This window comes from Neovison vison, chromosome 4 (assembly GCF_020171115.1).
Source record: "Neovison vison isolate M4711 chromosome 4, ASM_NN_V1, whole genome shotgun sequence".
Lineage (NCBI taxonomy): Eukaryota > Metazoa > Chordata > Mammalia > Carnivora > Mustelidae > Neogale > Neogale vison.
Genome location: NC_058094.1, coordinates 37,139,414 through 37,159,459, shown reverse-complemented (window position 1 = coordinate 37,159,459; position 20,046 = coordinate 37,139,414). Strand labels below are relative to the sequence as shown.

At 37.1% G+C, this 20,046-nt stretch overlaps 1 protein-coding gene across 1 annotated transcript in view; it reads right to left on the bottom strand.

The window, feature by feature from the left end:
• RGS22 (regulator of G protein signaling 22) overlaps positions 1 to 20,046 on the bottom strand; it is a 90,014-nt gene that overhangs the window by 56,038 nt on the left and 13,930 nt on the right. The window contains exons 5-11 of the mRNA XM_044247103.1: positions 17,699 to 18,317; positions 15,729 to 15,890; positions 12,488 to 12,662; positions 11,493 to 11,626; positions 5,065 to 5,179; positions 3,318 to 3,440; positions 2,220 to 2,321 (exon numbers count right to left, since the gene is read on the bottom strand). Coding sequence (XP_044103038.1) covers positions 2,220 to 2,321; positions 3,318 to 3,440; positions 5,065 to 5,179; positions 11,493 to 11,626; positions 12,488 to 12,662; positions 15,729 to 15,890; positions 17,699 to 18,317 — 1,430 coding nt within the window. The remainder of the gene's footprint in view (positions 1 to 2,219; positions 2,322 to 3,317; positions 3,441 to 5,064; positions 5,180 to 11,492; positions 11,627 to 12,487; positions 12,663 to 15,728; positions 15,891 to 17,698; positions 18,318 to 20,046) is intronic.

Sequence of the window (20,046 nt, the reverse complement as noted above, 5' to 3'; positions counted from 1 at the left end):
TAAAAAGCAAACAAGCCAAAAGAGAAAAAAATCACGTGACTTGCTCCTTCAATTTCCCTCTGTTCACCTGAAGGCAACTTTCTCCATTGTTACCCTCCTTCCACCTGTTGCGACTCCCCAAAAGATAACCTAGGGAAGAATAAGTTAATTCATAGGGTATTTATATTTCTCTGTCTGGCTTATCTCACTTAGCATAACACCCTCTAGGGTCTGTTCTTATAGGTGGAATCTAAAAAACAAAATGAACAAACGACAAGAAAACAGATTCTTAAATACAAACACAAATTGGTAGTTGCTGAGGGGAGGGGAATGGGAGATGAATAAAATAAAGGCAATTAAGACATACAAACTTCCAGTTATAAGATAAGTCATGGAGAGGAAAAGCATAGCATAGGTAATAGAGTCAGTAATGTAATAATGTTGTTTGGTGACGGATGTGACTATACTTGAAATAATGAGCACTGAGTAATGTACAAAATTGTTGAATCACTATGTTGTGCACCTGAAATGAACCTAACATGGTATGTTAATTATACTTCCATTTTTAAAAAAAATGTCTAGAAGATAATCTAGAGGAGGATAAAAAGCTTACAGAACTTGATGATCCCCAAACAGAATAATCCATCTCAGAATAAACAAAATCTGCCTGTATCCTGTTTCACAATACTTCTACAGCATGTAGAGTAACATCATTACTGAGAACTAGTAAGCCTACCAAACTTAAATAGAATTTCCACTTTTACAAGTGCATGGAAATATGGTGACTACAATAACAACAACAGAGAACTCACTTGACAGAGCAGCTAAAGATGTTTGGAGGAGTGGGCTTTGCAGTAGTGAAAACATAATAAATAACAGGTGGTACTTTTCCAGACAGGAGCAATAGTTCAGGGGGAGCAGGAGAAGTAGAGACCCACAGGTCAAGGATGAACAAGCAAAAGAGCCCCATGTGTGGTCTCAAAAAATGGTACTGGCAAATTAGGGCTAAAACTTCATGACCGCATCGAGCCAGATCTGGGCTGGGTAGTTGCTGAAACCCTTGTTCTCATAGTAAAAGTACAAAGCTGATTTATAACACCAGAGTCCGGGTGGTGGAAGTAACAACAAACATCCAGCAGCAGCACTCTCTGAGAGCCTGAATAAGAGCATAAGGTAAAACACGATAGGACAAAACTATCTCTGCATCATCTGGGGAGAGGGTCTCCTGAATGGGGTTATTCCAGATAGAACCACTTACGTGGTCAACAGATACAGAAGTGAATAGTGGTTTCCTAGGCTTGAAGACTTCTCTCCATAAGAGATCAAAAGATCCTGGGGCCCCAGGGTGGTTCAGTCAGTAAAGTGTCTGCCCTGGGATCAGGTCATGATCTCAGGGTCCTGGGATTGAGCTCCATGTTGGGCTCCCTGCTCAGCAAGAAGTCTCCTTTTGTCTCTCCTGCCCACCACCCTGCTCATGTTCTCTCTCTCTCTTTCTCTCTCTCTCAAGTAAATAAATAAAATCTTTGGTGGGGGGAAGATAATTAAGATCCTAAGAACAAAAAAACTGAAAAGATTAAGTCAGCTTGAGTCATAATTCTATTCTTTTTCCTTCTCCCCCCTCAAAAGAGGCCACTGGTTCTGTCTCCCTTTGCAGAGAATCTTCCTCTGTTCTGCATCAGGGTGATCTTGAGATGTTCTTTTCCTCCACCTCTCGGTCTCTGTCTTACATGGTGTGTAGTACAGAAGCACAGGGGATGACATGGAGCCTACACCACACAGTCAACATTCTTCCCCCCCTTCGAGGTCACCAGGCTGAGGATGTCCAACAGCTGATTCCCACAGTGAGCTCAGAGAATAGCTCTGGTCTATGCATCTGCTCCCCGTCACTTCAGTGACTCGTGGCAAGTTCTCTCTCAGGGTCCTCTTAAAAAAATCACTCACAACCAAACCAAAAAGACATAAATTACAAAAAATATGGGATGTCCTTTATTGGCAGAACAAGTAATTGTCAGCAAAGAGAAAATAAAGCGAAGCAAATAAAACAAATAAAATGGAAACCCACAAATCAGATTATAAAATAATATTCTACTGACATTTAATGAAGCAATCCCATGACAACAACTTAACTGCTGCCTTTTTGCCTGTAGTCCCAGATTTCTTTTGTTTGGAGCCGGACACAAATTTTTCATTTCTTTGTGTACTTAGAGCTGCACATTGAACCCTAATTAGTTACTACTTACTTGGGCTTGTTTGCATACTTTAAAAGGGTGAAGTGTTTCTCCGTAGAAAAGCTGATGATAAGCCTGTAGGTCAAACCAAAAGTACACACCGTTCTTCCACAACTGTAGATGGAGAAAAATATATAAATCATTACCACCCAATTATTAAAGCTCTAATTTCAAATATAAATAAATTTTTTAGCTTCTTAGTGTTACCATAAATCTGGTTCAATTTAAGATGGTCTTATCTTCTATTACAAACTGGCAATATAGAAAACATTATTGGTATTGTCACTAAAATACTATATTTTTGCATGTATGCCTATTATGTAATTAGCCATTAAAACAGAAAGCAATCTAGTTAACAAAGAGTAATCACATATTTCTGGCATGAAACCAAAATCTGGAGGTATTTTGATATATATGGACAAATATATATCATACTAAAACCAAACACCACTCTAATAATTGAGCTAGTGAAATATTTTACATTTAAGCAAAATGAAAAGAAAACAAAACTGGCAATGAGTTTTATTAATTAATGCACTATCCATTGCAACTTCTAATTATAAGAGCTATTAAAAATGAAAATTAAAGGATTCATAGAAATCAACTCTGAATTTAATATATATTACATGGAAACAAAAACTCATGAGAATAAAATATTGTTAACAATGCAAGTCAAGGAGCTCCTGGGTGGCTTAGTTAAGTATCCAACTCGATTTTAGCTCAGGTGATGGTCTCTGGGTCCTAGGATCAAGCCCATGTCTGGCTCTATGCTCATTGAGAAGTCTGCTTCAGGATTCTCTCCCTCCCTTTCCTTCCTCTGCCCCTCCCCTCCGCTGGCACACTCTTTCTCTCTCTATAAAATAAATAAATAAGTCTCTTTAAAAAAATGTAAGTTAATCCTTTAATTTTCTTTGTAATTCTAGTAGGATAGTGAACCAAGAGAATTACAATAGAGATGTTCATATTTTCACTAAATATTTAGTATAACATTTCTTACCAGAAGATATGGGAATTTTAACATCAAATGTAATTATTTGAGCACTGAATTCCTTCAATTTTTCTTACTTTAAAATGAAGTAAAGGCATAAAATTAAAATCATTATCTTCTACCTTGTTTCCTGAATGCTCACAGAATTTAGTAAAGAAGAATCCAGCTCTATTTTCTACATACAAAGATTGCAACAAATTTTCCATGTCAAATCCTCCCAAGGCACCATCAGCCATGGCTTTAACCTAGATAACAAAACAGAAATCCATGATCCATCCAGAAACATGATGATTTTTTTATGACACTGTACAACATGGTTTCATAAATTCTGCCAGGCTGTCATTTTCCTGCTGGACTCTAAAATTTTTTTGTACCATATAAGTAATTAATGCAGTATGTTTGCATATGACTATCATTTAAGAGTCATTTATGGAGCCAACTATCGCAGCAGACTGCCTTCTATTATAAACCAATCTAATTTCAAACTTAATGTTAGGGTAACTTCTCAACCTCTATTATTTTCACGTTTCAGGCATAGCGATACCATTTTAGGAGTCTTCCAGATCTCTGTTGGTGGCCTCGTTCCTACATATTTACTGTTATGTTAGCCTTGAGGTGATGCTGTAATGGCTACAAGAGAGTTATAAAAAGAACCATCTTCAAGGCCTCTCAGTGCTGCTCATTAACTGTCCTCAGGGGGCCCTCCTTAGACAGTCTCCCCCTGTACAGGTCACAGCCTTCAGAATGTAAATGGTAATATAAGTTATCATAAAACTCTGTTATTTGGGGGCCTCTGTGCCAACAACGCTGGCAACCCTAATACCATTCTTGAAACACAGAAAGCTGGCTACTTTAAGAGTAACTTTAGAATACGAAAAAGCATCTACTGTTCACAGGAACTCTTTGGTATTTGCTGTGTGGAACTCAGACTTCTTTGTAATCTTAAGATAACGGTGGCATGAACAATTTAAGGTATTGTTAGAGTGTTTCTCTGCCTCTCTCTTTATCCCTCTACTAAACATATTCTAAAGTAAAACTTTAATGTTTTAATGATGTTTAACTGTTGGCATTCCAAAAACTAAAAAAAAAAAAAAATTTATTTTGACAGGAAAAAAAGCCCTTCTTAGAAGCAAAGAAGAATTGTTTGCTTAGAATAAAATAAAAAGCTATACAAAATTATAGCTAAGTGATCAGACTATATTGGGACTACCAAAGTTTCTATATAAAGTATAATCCTTAGGGAATATAAAATTGTTATCCCTAACTGGTGTAGAAAATCCACATTATCAAGGTAGCCACACACCGGAAATACTCTGCTTTATAAAAATTCTGTTTCCAAAACATAACATCAAAATTGTTTTTTATCAACTATTAGCAATTTAATAAAAATAATGGATAGTCTTATTTTGTACCTAAGGTGTTCTCACACCAAACCAGAAGACAGCTGTCCTTGAAGATAGTAATCAATGGAGTATATAGCAACATGGTATTACAAAAGGAAACACAGAGAAAATTTTTGGATAAAAATATTTTTGGAGGGGCGCCTGGGTGGCTCAGTAGGTTAAGCCGCTGCCTTCGGCTCGGGTCATGATCTCAGGGTCCTGGGATCAAGTCCCGCATCGGGCTCTCTGCTCAGCGGGGAGCCTGCTTCCTCCTCTCTCTCTCTGACTGCCTCTCTGCCTACTTGTGATCCCTCTCTGTCAAATAAATAAATAAAATCTTCAAAAAAAATCTTTTTGGAAGGAAGAAATAAAATGTGTTGTTTAGTAGAGAAAAAATACTACGGTAAATCAATGAAAACTCTCTAAAAGCAGGGGACATTGGTAAGTTAAATGAAGAATCAGATAAATCAGTTCTCAAAATACTTACCAAAGGTTCTTCTGTGTAAGTGTATCTTCTATCCAGCTGGGGCTTCAGACATTCAGAAATGTCAGTAAAAGATGTTAAGCGAATAATATTGCTGCTTTCCAACCTGTGCCTCAGCCTAAATTATAAGGATAAGAACTCATTGGACGGGACTGGAAGAGATTATGCTGAGTGAAATAAGTCAAGCAGAGAGAGTCAATTATCATATGGTTTCACTTATTTGTGGAGCATAACAAATATCATGGAGGAAAAAGGATGTTAGAGAGGAGAAGGGAGTTGGGGTAAATTGGAAGGGGAGGTGAATGATGAGAGACTATGGACTCTGAAAAACAATCTGAGGGGTTTGAAGTGGTGGGAGTGTGGGAGGTTGGGGTACCAGGTGGTGGGTATTATAGAGGGCATGGATTGCATGGGGCACTGGGTGTGGTGAAAAAATAATGAATACTGTTTTTCTGAAAACAAATAAATTGAAAAATTTAAAAAACAAACAAACAAAAAGAACTCATTGATCAATATGTATTGAGCACCTTTGGTATATGTGACACCAAATCTTAGGAATGCATTTGAACACTGTGAGAGAATAGGGGGGAAAACAGTACAAGTTATCAAGTCCAACCTTTTAAGAAGTGGTTGAGAAAATGAAGTATAGTCCTACAGAAAGAACCAGATTAACTGCTGGTTGAATGAATTCAAGAATATATTATAATGTCAAATGACTGGGATGGATAACAGTGAGAAGTCCCTTTGAGGTCTATTAGTAATTAAAGAAATGGGATTTCCCTGAAAAATGGGTAGTGTGTGTGTGTGTGTGTGTGTGTGTATGTATGTTCAGAGGGGTTCTTGAGATGGCGAGAAGAGTGAGCAATATGTGAAAGTAGATAGGGAAAGCCTTGTTTAAAAGGCATCAAGTTAACTGATTTGCTTAGGGCAAGAGGACACTAACAGTTAAGTAAACAATATATAACACAAACCAAACACTGTGCTAAATACAATTCACATTATCATATTTAATCCTCACAACAGGTGGGATTCATAAGGATTTATATGTGGTAGTGTGGGGTGAGATAATGGAAGACTATGAAGCTAGACTAATGACTTGGCACATTATCTTTTTATACTTTCATATCCAGCTCCCTCACCTTACCTCATTGCAATTATTCTGAGCCTTACTTTCCAGCTCCATAAAACATGGTGATTCACTTCACCAATATATCTGCTCCAATCCAGCAGTGGATTGCTTTGCAGGCTCTTCTCAGACCAAAGAGAGGTATGACATGCTTCTGTTTCCATTCCCCAATGTAGTAGACACTGTTGACTGACTGGCTAACTTAGCACTCATTCCCGGTGACATGCCTCTGTAACTAGCACCACTGAGATACTGAGAAAGCTAAATATTCACTTTCTAAGACTGACTTGCTGGGATGGATCATGTGACACAGTTATGACCAATGAGATACAAAACAGTCTGCTGGGGAGCTTCTAAGAAAGCTTGCTTTCCCGACCAAAGGGAAATATTTAATGAAAATTGCCCTTCTTCTTTATGATTTGAAAGTCTGATATCAGGAGCTATAACACCAATGAATATGAAAGAATGGCCAAGAACATTACAAAAATTCAGGACCTAATATTTCCAGTCCAAGGAACGAATACTGGCAGTTGCCTACCCTCAGACTTCTTGCTCTGTGAGAAAAATAAGCCCAATTTGTCTAAGCCATTATTAGTCAAGTTTTGCACCTGAACAGTCTTTAATTACTATCAACAAACATGTCCACCTATACCTATCCTTATTTCCTTCCATCCTGTCTCAGGAAAAAGTATCCCATCTCATAGCCAATGTTAATCTCATGGCTTTTGTTCTTGAATCCTTCCTTCTATTCTCCTTTGAAAATACAGAGCTTCTTCGTTCTTGTTGGTGTTTTAACTTTTCCCTTTCCACTAGATACTACCTTAGGCATATAAACAGGCTCAAGTCTCCTCCACCTTAAAAATATTGTTTTCTGCTTCAGAAAATCATCAAATCACAAAGGAAGAGAACAAGAAAAAAAAGGAACAAGGTAATTAAAAAATAGCCAGAAAACAATTAACAAAATGACAGTAAGTCGGTACCTATCAATAATTATTTTAAATGTAAATGGACTAAACTCTTCAATTAAAAGACACAGAGAGGCTTGAATGCACTCATACATGCTGAAAGGAGTATATTGTTACAACTCTTATGAAATATAGTTTTGTGATTTTTAAATCACATGAACTTTGATTTAGAAATTCGATTTTGAGAAATTAATCTTGCAGACATATGCATACATGAAATACATCAAATGTATAAGAATATCCATTGCAGCATTGTTTTTAATAATGAAATGTATAATAATGTATAATAATGTCCATGTCCCTCAATAGAATACAAATACAATGTTTGGCATAAAATCAAAGATAACTAGATATAAGGAGAGATAAGATTATAAGAATAAGAAACAACAGAAAAAACACATTACAGTATACCTATACCTATAACTAAACTAATAGATAGCATGTACTGCTATGAGACACCTTCTCCAATGAATTCAGTAAAAACAAAAGTATAGAATAAGTGGATAGCATGTAACTAATTTTCAACTGTGCATATATTTCCAATTTTGAAAATAAAATAATTTAATTTCAGCAAATGACACAAAAACTTTCTAGATATTTTCCACTGCATAGGAAATAATCTCCAAACTTCCTAATGTGACACACAAAAAATTGACTATCTGAACCTCATTTATTGTTTTAGCTTGTTTCTTGCCTTTTCACTGTAATAGCCTATTCTCTAGTCACAACAGACATAAAAACTATGCATAGTTCTCAAAATTAAACTTTTCTCTCTATTCATACTTGTATATTTTTATCACTTGAAAAATTAAGGTAATGCTTTCTTCATAGGGATGCAGTAATAACTGATATAATACAAACAAAGCACACCAAAGCTCATTAAGTGCTATTTCTGGAAATGGTAGGGAGGGTGATTTGGCCCAACTCTCCCTTTGAAGACTAATTAGATAAACTGAAAAATACAAAAATTAATCTGCTAAAAGAAATTTGAGTGCTAACAATGTAGTTAAGAATTCTAGGGCCAACAGAAATAAACCCACAATTACATGGTCAATTAATCTTTGACAAAAAATGCAAGAACATGTAATGGGAAAAAAACATTATCTTCAACAAGTGGTTGAGGAAATTGGGCAGTTGCATGCAAAAGAATGAGACTGCACCAACTTTCTTACACCATACACAAAAATAAACTCAAAATGGATTAAGGACCTAAATGTGAGACCTAAAACCATAAAACTCCTATAGGACAGCACAAGCAGTAATTTCTCAGACATTGGCCATAATCACATTTTTTTGGATATGTCTTCTGAGGCAAGGGAACCAAAAGCAAAAATAAACTATTGGGACTATGCCAAAATAAGAAGCTTGTGCACAGCAAAAACAAAACAAAACAAAAACAAACAACAAAAACTAAAAACAACCTATTGAATGAAGAAGATATTTGCAAATGATATATCTGATAAAGAGTTGGTATCAAAAACATATAAGGAACCTATACAACTCAAAACTTAAAAAAAGAGTCCAATTAAAAAATGTTCACAAGACATGAACAGACATTTTTCCAAAGAAGACATACAGATGGCTAACAGACATAAAAAGATACTCATCATCACTCAGCATCAGGGAAATGCAAGTCTAAACTACAATGAATATCACCTCACACCTGTCAGAATGACTAAAATCAAAACCACAAGAAACAAGTGTTGGTGAAGATGTGGAGAAAAAGGAACCCTCTTTCACTGTTGGTGAGAATGCAAGCTGGTGCAACCACTGTGGAAAACAGTACAGAGTTTCCTCAAAAAGTTAAAAATTAGACTACTCTACAATCCAGCAATGGCACCACTGGATATTTACCCCCAAAATACAAAAACACTAATTCATGTATGTATATTATACATATACAATAGTCAAATTATGGAAGCAGCCCCAGTATCCATCAATAGATGAATGGATAAAGAAAATGTGGAAGACATACATAACGGAATATTACTTGCCCATAAAAAATGAAATCTTCCCATTTGCAATGACATGGAAGGACTTTGAGAGTATAATGTTAAACAAAATAAGGCAGTAAAAGAAAGACCAATACTAAATGATTTTACTCATGTGGAATTTAAGAAACCATACAAACAAGCAAAGAGAAAAAGAGTGAGACAAACCAAGAAACACATACTTAACTATAGAGAACAAACTGATGGTTACCAGAGGGGAGGTGGGTGGGGAAATGTGTGAAATGAGGTGTTGGGGATTAAAAAGTACACTTATAACGAAGAGCACTGAGTAATGTATAGAATTGCTGAATCACTATATTGTATACCTGAAACTAATATAACACTGTATGTTAACTCCACTAGAATTACAATAATAAAAAACTTTTAAAAAGGTAATATAACTGACAATTAAAAAAAGAAGTGGTTTATATTTACAATGAATATTACTCAGCTATAGAAAAGAGTGAATTCTTGCCATTTGCAACAACACAGATAGATCCAGAGAATATAATGCTGAGTGAAATAAGTCAGTCAGAGGAAGACGAATACCATGATTTCACTCACATATGGAATTTAAGAAAAAAAAAAAACAAAAGGAAAAAAGAGACAAACTAAAGGAACAGACCTTTAACTACAGAGATTAAACTGATGATTATGGGGGAGGGATGGGTGAAACAGGTGAAGAGGATGGAGAGTACACTTACCCTAGTGAGCGCTGAGTAATACATGTAACTTTTCAATCACTATAAACTAATATATGCAGAAACTAGTATAATATTGTAAGTTAACTACATTCGAGTTAAAATTAATAATAATAATAATAAAATTTTAAAAAGGAATTATGGGGCCAAAACTCATTGAGGAAGGAAAATTCCCAGAGGCAAGGAATCTGGGAAGATATCAGAGTAGGAAGTACCAGGAACCTGCTTCCCCACCAGATCACAGTTTCACTGGCAGGATCTAAAGTAACTATTTTGGAACTCTGGAGTCTTTGCTTAAGGCTTTCAACTTCCAGAGGAAGGCTTGGAGAGTAAACTGTGGTTCATTTTGGTCAATTAGAGTTGCTGGCACAACAGCAACAGCTAACCTTCCCCTATCCCCAGCCCTGTGGCAGACGGCTGTGTCTGTGTTCTGGAGCATTCTGCATATAGCTGCAAGAGTCAGGGCAAGCAGAAAGGACCCTGACTACCAAATCTCAGGGATCTGAGCTCTGATCTCTGCTGCTGCAGATCAAAGAGTGCAGAAGAGACACGTGGCCCCTGGGGTTGCTCCTCTCCTCTTGGTTGCAAGCCCAGTCCCCTTCGGGCTGAAATGACATCTGGGGAATTTAAAGAAACATTGCCCTTTTTACTTCATTTTTCTCTTTCGCCTCCTTTCAGAAGCCAGACATAAAAGATTAGGACATTTAAAAGCAAAATGCATATGCAGGAAAAAATTAGAAAGAGACCACACATGTCCAGGAAAAGGCACATACTAGAAAAGACCTAAGACCCTAAGTTTTACCTTAGGCCGACCTTTGGTGCAGTCTACAATTTAAAAAAAAAAATTAAAGATAAGTTTAAAATGGTGAAATTCATGTCATATGAATTTTATCTCAAAGAAAAAAAAAAAGAATAAAAGTGAAATAACAAATTAATGGACCAGCAGATCCCACACCAAAGTTAACACCAAAGGGTATTTTTTTAGGTTGAAGGAAAATAATCCCATTTTAAATAAAGAACAGTGAAAAGAGTATGTATGTGGGCAAATCTAAATGAATAATGTAATATATGCTGTCTTAAGTAATGACAAAATTCTTTTTTTTTAATTTTTTTTAAAAGATTTTATTTGTTTATTTGACAGAGAGAGATCACAAGTAGATGGAGAGGCAGGCAGAGAGAGAGAGAGAGAGGGAAGCAGGCTCCCTGCCGAGCAGAGAGCCCGATGTGGGACTCGATCCCAGGACCCTGAGATCATGACCTGAGCCGAAGGCAGCGGCTTAACCCACTGAGCCACCCAGGCACCCAAGTAATGACAAAATTCTTGAGAGTCTTAGAAGGTTGCAAGTTTGAGAAATACTGAACTACTGAATAAGGCCAAGTAGGAACTGGAGGGAAATCTCAGAAGCCTTTGACCATACAGCTCATAAGATGGTGGAGATCAGAGGCACCATTTATTTCAAAAGACTAGTCTCAGGAGTTCTGCCCCTGATTCAGAGTATGCATGACTCTAATACCTATCACCGAAATATAAGGAACTCCTATTAAAAAAGATCAGTGTATTCAGGTTTTAATTTCTATTTAATTTTTCAATTCCTCAAAAATCTTATCATTGCAAAATAACACTTGACACATACAAAGGTGTACCTACCCTTTCTCAATCACATTGCCCTGCGAAGAAATTAGAGACAAAGACTTGCTCCTCCATGGTTTTTGAACTGCTGTTTTTACTCGAGGGGGTTTCTTGGGAGATTTAGGACGTTGTAATAAATTGGACTCTTCTTTCTAAAAAGTGGTAAAATAATACGCAAAGTGAAAAATGAGCCATAGTAAGGGGGGAAAAAAAGGCTGGAGACTAAAGCATAGCTCTGCCCATCCACCTTAAATTTGTTTTGTGAGCTTGCACAGTGGTGGAGGACATCTGGGCCATCCTACCCACATGTACTCATACGTGATGCTCAAAGAGACACCTAAAGTAAGTGGGGGAACACGCCACATGGATATCTGGAAGAACAGTGCTCTGAGTGAAGGGAACAGCAAGTGCACCACTTCCAGATTTTTGCCTGGTGTGTTCCAAAAACAGGAGAGAGGCCAGTGTGTTTGGAGTAGATGAGGTTCAAGAAGACAGGAAATGAGGCCAGGAGGACAGCATGGATGTGTTTAGCTGTGTAAAGACCTTGGATTTATTCTGAGTGAGAGAGGAGACCCCTAGGGAATTATGAGCAGGTGAGTGACCTGGTTATTTATATATATATATATTTAAAGATTTTATTTATTTATTTGACAGAGAGAGCTCACAAGTAGACAGAGAGGGAAGCAGAGAGAAAGGGGGAAAAGCAGGCTCCCCACTGAGCAGAGAGCCTGATGCGGGACTCGATCTCAGGACCCTGGGATCATGACCTGAGTCGAAGGCAGAGGCCCAACCCACTGAGCCACCCAGGTTCCCTGGTCATATATTTTTAAAGGCTCACTCTGGCTGCTTGGTAGAGAACAGACCATGGGTTTTTCCTAATGCATAATTGTTGCAGCATGTACATTAATAACAACCCCGCAAAAAGTTAACATAAGTATTAGTGCACAAAACACAAGCATGGATATTTTATCATAAACTTAATAAAGAGATCAAAGTATCAATGTCTACCTGACCTGCATATCAGATATCTGTGGAATACAAGATTTAGGTCTTAATGGCAAGAGGGTTGCCATTTGTGGAAAAGGGTCAACATCCTTCCTTGGTTTCTCTTGACGGAGGTGCCAGAATTTCAGTTCAGCACTAGCATGTTTGACTGAGGATGAATGAGTAACACAGAATCTTGGTGCCCTAGTCAAAGAAAAACAAATTTAAGATTAAGCTAGGCAATAAGCCTCAAAAATTGAAAGCCTATAAAATCTAGAATGCCAATGCTCACAATTATGTCTTACAAATGCTTTTTCTAAAAATTCCCACTTTTTATTGCTGCCTCACCTTTAAAAAAATGTTTTTCTATGATATATCAACTGCCTGAAATCACACTCACTCAAAAAGGTGATATACATTAGGAAAAAAATAATTAATAAAACTACATTCAAATTACTATCTGCTTGATAAGAAAAAGAAATCTATATACCTATTGATGAAGGAATTTTTTAAAATAACTTTCAGTTTCAAGTAAAATGAACATAAAATGCACCTGTGGTCATTTTAAAGCAGTAAAAAGAAGGGGCACATGCACCCCAATGTTCATAGCAGCAATGTCCACAATAGCCAAACTGGAAAGAACCAGGATGCCCTTCAACAGACGAATGGATGAAGAAGGTGTGGTTCATATACACAATGGAATATTACTCAACCATCAGAAAGGATGAATACCCACCATTTGTACTGCCATGGATGGAACTGGAGGGGATTATGCTGAGTAATATAAGTCACCGAGAAAGACAATTATCGTATGGTTTCGCTCATATGTGGAACATAAGAAATAGAGCGGAGGACCATAGGGGAATGGAGACAAAACCGAATGGCAAGAAATCAGAGAGGGAGAAAAACCATGAAAGCCTCTGGACTCTGGGAAACAAACTGAGGGTTACAGAAGGCGGGGGGCTGGGAGGATGATGTTTATGAAGGATGGTACATGTTGGGATGAACACTGGGTGTTATACACAACTAATGAATCGTTGAACACTACAACAAAAATACTATATGCTGGCTAATTGAACATAATAAAAAAACTGGTAGATGAAAATCACATTTTAAAATATACAAACATTTTTATAATGTTTAACTACACAACTGAAGTGGATTTTGATTCATACGTTCTATTTTCAAGCCTTAAATTTAAAGATAAGAATTAGTTTTACAACAATTTATATAAATGACAGACCAACACTACTTCCAGAAGCCCAAGAAAAAGAATGTTTGGCACAATGTCAAGGCCACGCTTAATTGGATGGCTATCCTGGTATTTAGTCTGTGGGCTAACTCTTTATTGGCTGTAGAGCTAACCCCAGCTGTCAGGCCTGATGCTAATTGCAACTTAGACCAGGTTTTCCCTCTGATGCTACAGCCCAAAGACGAATTTTCACTCCATATTTCAGGTCCTGGCAAGAAACTCCCTTTAAAACAGAAAGAAAGCAGATATTCCCCTGATGTGAACACAGGTTGGGAGTGGAAGAAAACCACTCATATTTACTTTAGATTACCACTCATAATTACTTTAGATTCAGAGAGAACACTGTACAGATCTGGGTGGTCATCCTAACTATATTTCAGAACCTTTACTTGCAGACTTGGAAATACCCCAAATGACCTCTTATTCTTATGTCAACCAGTAAGTGGGAATATCTACAAGGTCCTCATCCAGTAAAGCAGACATGTGCTGATCAGAAAACCTGTGTCTCAATTTTCTGATTTCCATCATTCTACTATACTCATATAAACCCCCATAAGTCTTTGTTGCCCCTACCATTATAATCTTGCATAATTATTATTTCATTCATAGCATTAATTTTTTATTAGCCACTGTGTAAATTCATCAAATATTGTGGTATAAATATATAAAATATTTTTAAAAACTGGTGTTGTATTATTTTTCATGCTTCCACCATATGAGCTCTCATATACACTGTACACATCTTAATTCTCAAACTCTAGAGGGTGGGAGAAGGTATCTGTCACATAATACCATCAAATGAACTGGATTCAAAATGGTATGTGTATTTATGTGAGTATGTACATATGTGTGTGTGTATATATCCCAATAGAAGAATGGGCAAATGAGATAAATAAGCAATTCATGAAAACTGAAATCCAAATGACCAAATGACCAACCATGGAAAAGATTACCAGCCTCATTAGAACTCAGGGAAATACCAGTTATAACCACAGGACATCAATGACACACCAAACACAGAGGCAAAAATTAAGTCTAACAATGTTAAATGTGACCATGGATTTATAGCAATGGGCACTCTCTTATTCTGTTGATGAGAGCATAAGTGGGTACAACTGCTATAGAAAAATGGATATGTATACAAGAATATACATTACAGTACTGCTTTTAATTGTGAAAAGTAGGAAATAACCTAAATGTTTAAAAAAATAGCAATGATCATATATTCAATAAGTGGAATACCAATATACATCAATAAAACTCTTAAACACAATTACAGAAAATTCTCAAGTGTAATGTTGATAAAAGACACAAAAGAATGCATACAACATGTTTCCATTTATATCAAGTCGTAGAATAGGCAGCAAAAAGTATAAGCTTAGGTATTTATTTGCATATATGGTTGGTAAAACTATAAAGAAAAGTAAGAGGGGGTGCCTGGATGGTTCAGTCAGTGGAGTGTCTGACTTCAGTTCAGGTCACGATCCTGGAGTCCTGGGACCCAGAGTCCTGCATCAGGATCCCTGCTCAGCCAGCAGCCTGCTTCTCCCTCTGCCTGCTGCTCCCCCTGCTTGTGCACTCTCTCACTCTTTCTCTCTGTCAAATAAATTAATAAAAATCTAAAAAAAAAAAATTTTTTTCTTAAAAAAAAAAAAAGTAAGAGGATGATAATCACAAAAGTCAGGATAGTGGTTACCTCCAAGGGGGAGTGAGGATGTTGTGATTGATAAGGGACCTTCAAGGGTCTTGGCAATGTTTTATTTCCCAGCCCACGTAGTGGTTACGTAAGTATGTGCTTCATGATATTCATTAAACGGTTGTTTTGCTTAAATTCCACATATGAATGAAATATACGGTATTTGTCTTTCTCTGACTGACTTCAAGGAAGGCAAAAGATAGGATTATCTTATCATTTTAAATCTCCATAAATTATAAATCAGTAAGACAAAAAAGTATAACTTGTAACTCGCCTAGAAAAATTTAAAGCAATTAAGTTTGATTCACATTATTTTTCTTACCAATATAGAAGTAAGGGTTTTACAACCTCAGTCTGAATATTTCTTAAGTGTTCTTCATTCCACTGAGATGCATCCAGCAGCTTAAGTTTTGATAATATTTCTGCAGAAAGGTAGCAATCTCCATTGCTTACCAGATAGTATTTTTTCATCCTCTCAAGATGTCTAAAACAAAATAAACCCACACACATTGCTATGACATTCAACAAGCCCAATGTTTTCAGTTCTAAAATGTTTCAGATAAGTAATGAACTATCTCAAAACCAACACCGAGTTATGGGAGTACCAGTGTGGAGATAAAACTATTTCTTACAATTATGGGAATAGGAAGAGTATTTTTGGTAGGTTGAACAATGGTCTTCCAAAGATGTCCATGTCCTAATCCCCAGAACGTCTGAATGTTACCTTATATGGTAAAGGCATTCTGCAGATATGATTAGGATATATTTTTTAAGAATTTTATTTATCCATTTGTTGGGGGGGAGCAGACAGAGCGAGCATGAACAGGGGATAGGCAGAGGGAAAAGCAGACTCCCCACTGAACTGGGAGTCCAGTGTAGGCCTCGACACAGGGCTCAACCCCAGGACCTAGAGATCACAATCTGAGCAGAGGCTTAACCATCTGAGCCACCAGGTGTCCCACTGCAATTAGGATTTTGAGAAGATTATTCTAGATTATCTAGATGGCCCTACTGTAATTACAAGGGTCCTTCTCAGATGGAGGCAGGGGGGTGAGTCATTGAGAAAAGACGTGAGGCTAGAAGCAGAGGTCAGAGAAAAGATGCTATGTTCCTGGCTTAAAGATGGAGGAAAGTAGGTGACCTCTGGAAGCCAGAAAAAGCAAGGAAATGGATTCTCCCCTAGAGCCTCCAGAAAGAATGTAGCCCTGCCCACCCATGTTAGACTTCGTAATTCCAAACTGTAACAGAATAAGTTTCTGTTGCTTTAAAAGCCATTACATGTGTGGCAATCTGCTACAGCAACAATAGGAACTAAAACAGTATTGATCTTGAAGAATTTATATAGGTTGCTGGCATATAACTTCCCTAATACATCCTGAAAAGTGGTAGTGGCTTTCTCCTCCATGATCCATCAAGTCATGGTTGCAGAATCAACCATAAGGGTAACCCCTGATCCTGTAAGTATGTACAACAATGAGCTCTATGATCTGCATGCCACTGAAATAAGTGGAATAACCCAGTTACTAGTATATACCCTGTCAAACCCTTCCTAGGAATTGCAACCTACTGTAGTTGATCTGCTTCAGAGCAGAAAGGAGAACACAGTCAGGAGAAAAACGTTCCTAAAGCAGAGCCCTCTTAAGGTTGTTAAGTCTTACTGTGATCTAAAGCACATGGGATAGCCAAACAAGGACCTGGACTCATCAGACAACCAGGAGGCTCTCTAGAGGATATCTCGTGTATCTAGGAAATACCTTATTCAGATATGTCTGTCGAAGTGGCATCCCACCAAAGATCATGAGATTTGTAACTGAGCAGGTTGCTAGGAACAGCAGTCTCTTAACCATGGCATAAGGTACATTTTATATAAGATATCTGAAGCCAGCGTTTTATATAAGATATCTGAAGCCAGCCAGATCCAAAGATATCTGAAGATATCTTTTATATGATATCTGAAGCCATAACAAAAAATGGTTTTTTTCTACAAAAATTTTTATCACTACAGTGTTATAAAAATAAAACAGAATGATTGACTTGAAAGCAGATTTAGAATCCATGGGAAGAAGTATTATGTAAACCCAAACAGCTACCTTTATTTGCATTGGAAAATTATGAAATCACAGAAGTAATAAAATTACTATTATTATAATAAAATGAATATTATTATTCATTCCTCTAAATGTATAATTTACATTTTTATTTCTATTTCAGGCTTTCTGTCGGTGCTTTAGGAAGTAAACTAATATTCCAGAATTTAAAAAAAAAAACCATTGAAAGTAAAACTAGACATACCTTTGATGTCTTCCAGGGTCCTTAAGAACTTTCAGCCTCTCGATATCCATCCATAATGACCAATATCTCTCTCCTAATGTATTTTTTATAAATTTCTTAAATCTTTCAAACTCCTTTCTATTGCCAATATCATAGGTTTTGTGAGACATGCACCAGTCAGCCCTGGTTTCTGGTCCAATGCTCTCACTCTTTGAACTTGATTGCTCTAACATCTCTTTTGACTTTTCATTTGTGATTTGAAATGTTTCACTTAACAAAATATTTCTGCCAAAGAGAGGCTCAAAACCCTCCTCGAGCACCACTTCTGTTACCTTGTTGAAGTTTATATAATCTGGCCTTTCTATCAGTGGCTCTTCAAAAATTTGATGAATTGCTACTCTCAAAATAAAGGCTATATACGATCTTAAAAATCCTTCCCATGTTGAGAAACTCAATGTAAGGCTTTCATCATCATCCTGTTGCCTCTCAAGGTATATTCTCAAAAGGGCTTGAGAAGGAGTGTCTTGTAGAGAGATGGAGCCCATGTCGTCATCTTCTTCGAAACGAGAAGTTAATCTAACGGATTCAGATGAGTCCCTTTTTGTCCTTGGGTGAATTCCATCATCAAAGAAAAAGCTGTCTGCATGAAATCGTAAAGGGCTATTAGATCAGATATGAATACAAAGTTGCTTTTACTTTTAACTAAAAGGGGCAGAGCCAGAATGGTCAGTGGTTTTGGCACGGGTCGTGACTGTGTACATGAGAGAAAGTTCTGAAGCCACATTTGATACCGTAGAGAATAAACTGCCAGCAGGACTGGCCATGTCTTCCTTGGACACGGAAGTGAATAATGGTGGCAGATGAACAAAAAACTTGACATCCCTAATACAGAAGATCTTCAAGAAGAATAACATTATGCACTTTTAAAATGTCATATTTGAGGCTGACATAGAATGTCAATATATAAAGGCCAAATCTATTAAACAATTAGAATGTGTACATTAGACAATTGTATGTATTCTAATATGTCATGCTAGAAGGTAAAATAAAATTAGACAATCAATGAACAGATCAGAACTAGAGTCTGAAATATCAGTAATTTTCAAAATTCACTATTTTATCAGAAAGCTTCAATTACTATCATACTTACAACTTACCATCAAAATTACAAAATGGCGTAAGGTACTTATGAAGGCTTATAAATATAAACGGACTGTTTTATACTCTTTCTAAAAACAGAGTCTTCAGCTCCTGTTTTCTCTTTCATTAGAAATTGTGAAATATTAGATGTCAGTGCTTTCTTCCACGTGGCAAATCTACCACTTGAAATGCCAGACAGCAGGAAAACTGTTGTCATCTGCGTTCCACTTCAATGGCCATTTTCTCAGTAATAGGTTTCAAATCCCAATGAGCTGGAGGGGTTTTATTACAATTTGTATTGAAAATGAAGATACTAAGTCCCCCCAGTATTAAGAGACTAGACTTTTGCAAATCGATGCTGGGTATACATTCAACCCTACAGAAGCGGAGGGAGAGAGCAAGGCCAGCGTTTCTGTTCACCAGGCTCCTGCTACCCTTTCTCTTCCTGTTCATCATCTTCACTATCTTTGCTCTCCTTTACTCTTTGGGGGAAACAGCAAGAAACCTATAAATTCAGCTATTTGCAGCTAAGAAGAGTAGTTTCCTCTTTACCCAGATTTAGGTTCAGCTCTAAAGAACCCAGATTTATTGTCTTCAGAGGTTGTTACACTTGTCAAAAGAATTAGGTAAGAATTTAGTGAATTGCTAAGTACCTCTCCTGAATGACATTGCTAGATTTTTTTCCTCTAGCAATGTCATGGTGATGATACCCATTTCTGCAAGTTTCCTTCTGTATCTATGAAAAGTTGGTATTGTCCAGAAAAGTTCGCCAGAGTAGAAATGTACCTGTTTTTCAAGGAGAAAAACAAGTCTGAACTCAGAAGGAAAACTCAAGCTGCATGAACGACTACATACTTTCAAGAAGAGAGAAAGGTTCCACCCACGTAAACTCAAATAGTTAATAATAAGAATCTGTAAACTGTCACAGGAAGTAAAGACAAGACAAACATTTACTAACTGTCTATGAGGGACGGGGCACTAGGCTAGGCCATTTCTAGACACGTAGAGTATATTATTATTCTCATCTTACAGGTGAGAAAAGCAAGGCTTTCTGAATAACTTCAAAAAGTCACATGGTTAATAAGCATTAACCCATCTAAACCCATTCTCTTGGGGCGCCTGGGTGGCTCAGTGGGTTAAGCCTCTGCCTTCAGCTCAGTTCATGATCTCAGGGTCCTGGGATTGAGCCCCACATTGGGCTCTCTGCTCAGCAGGGAGCCTGCTTCCCC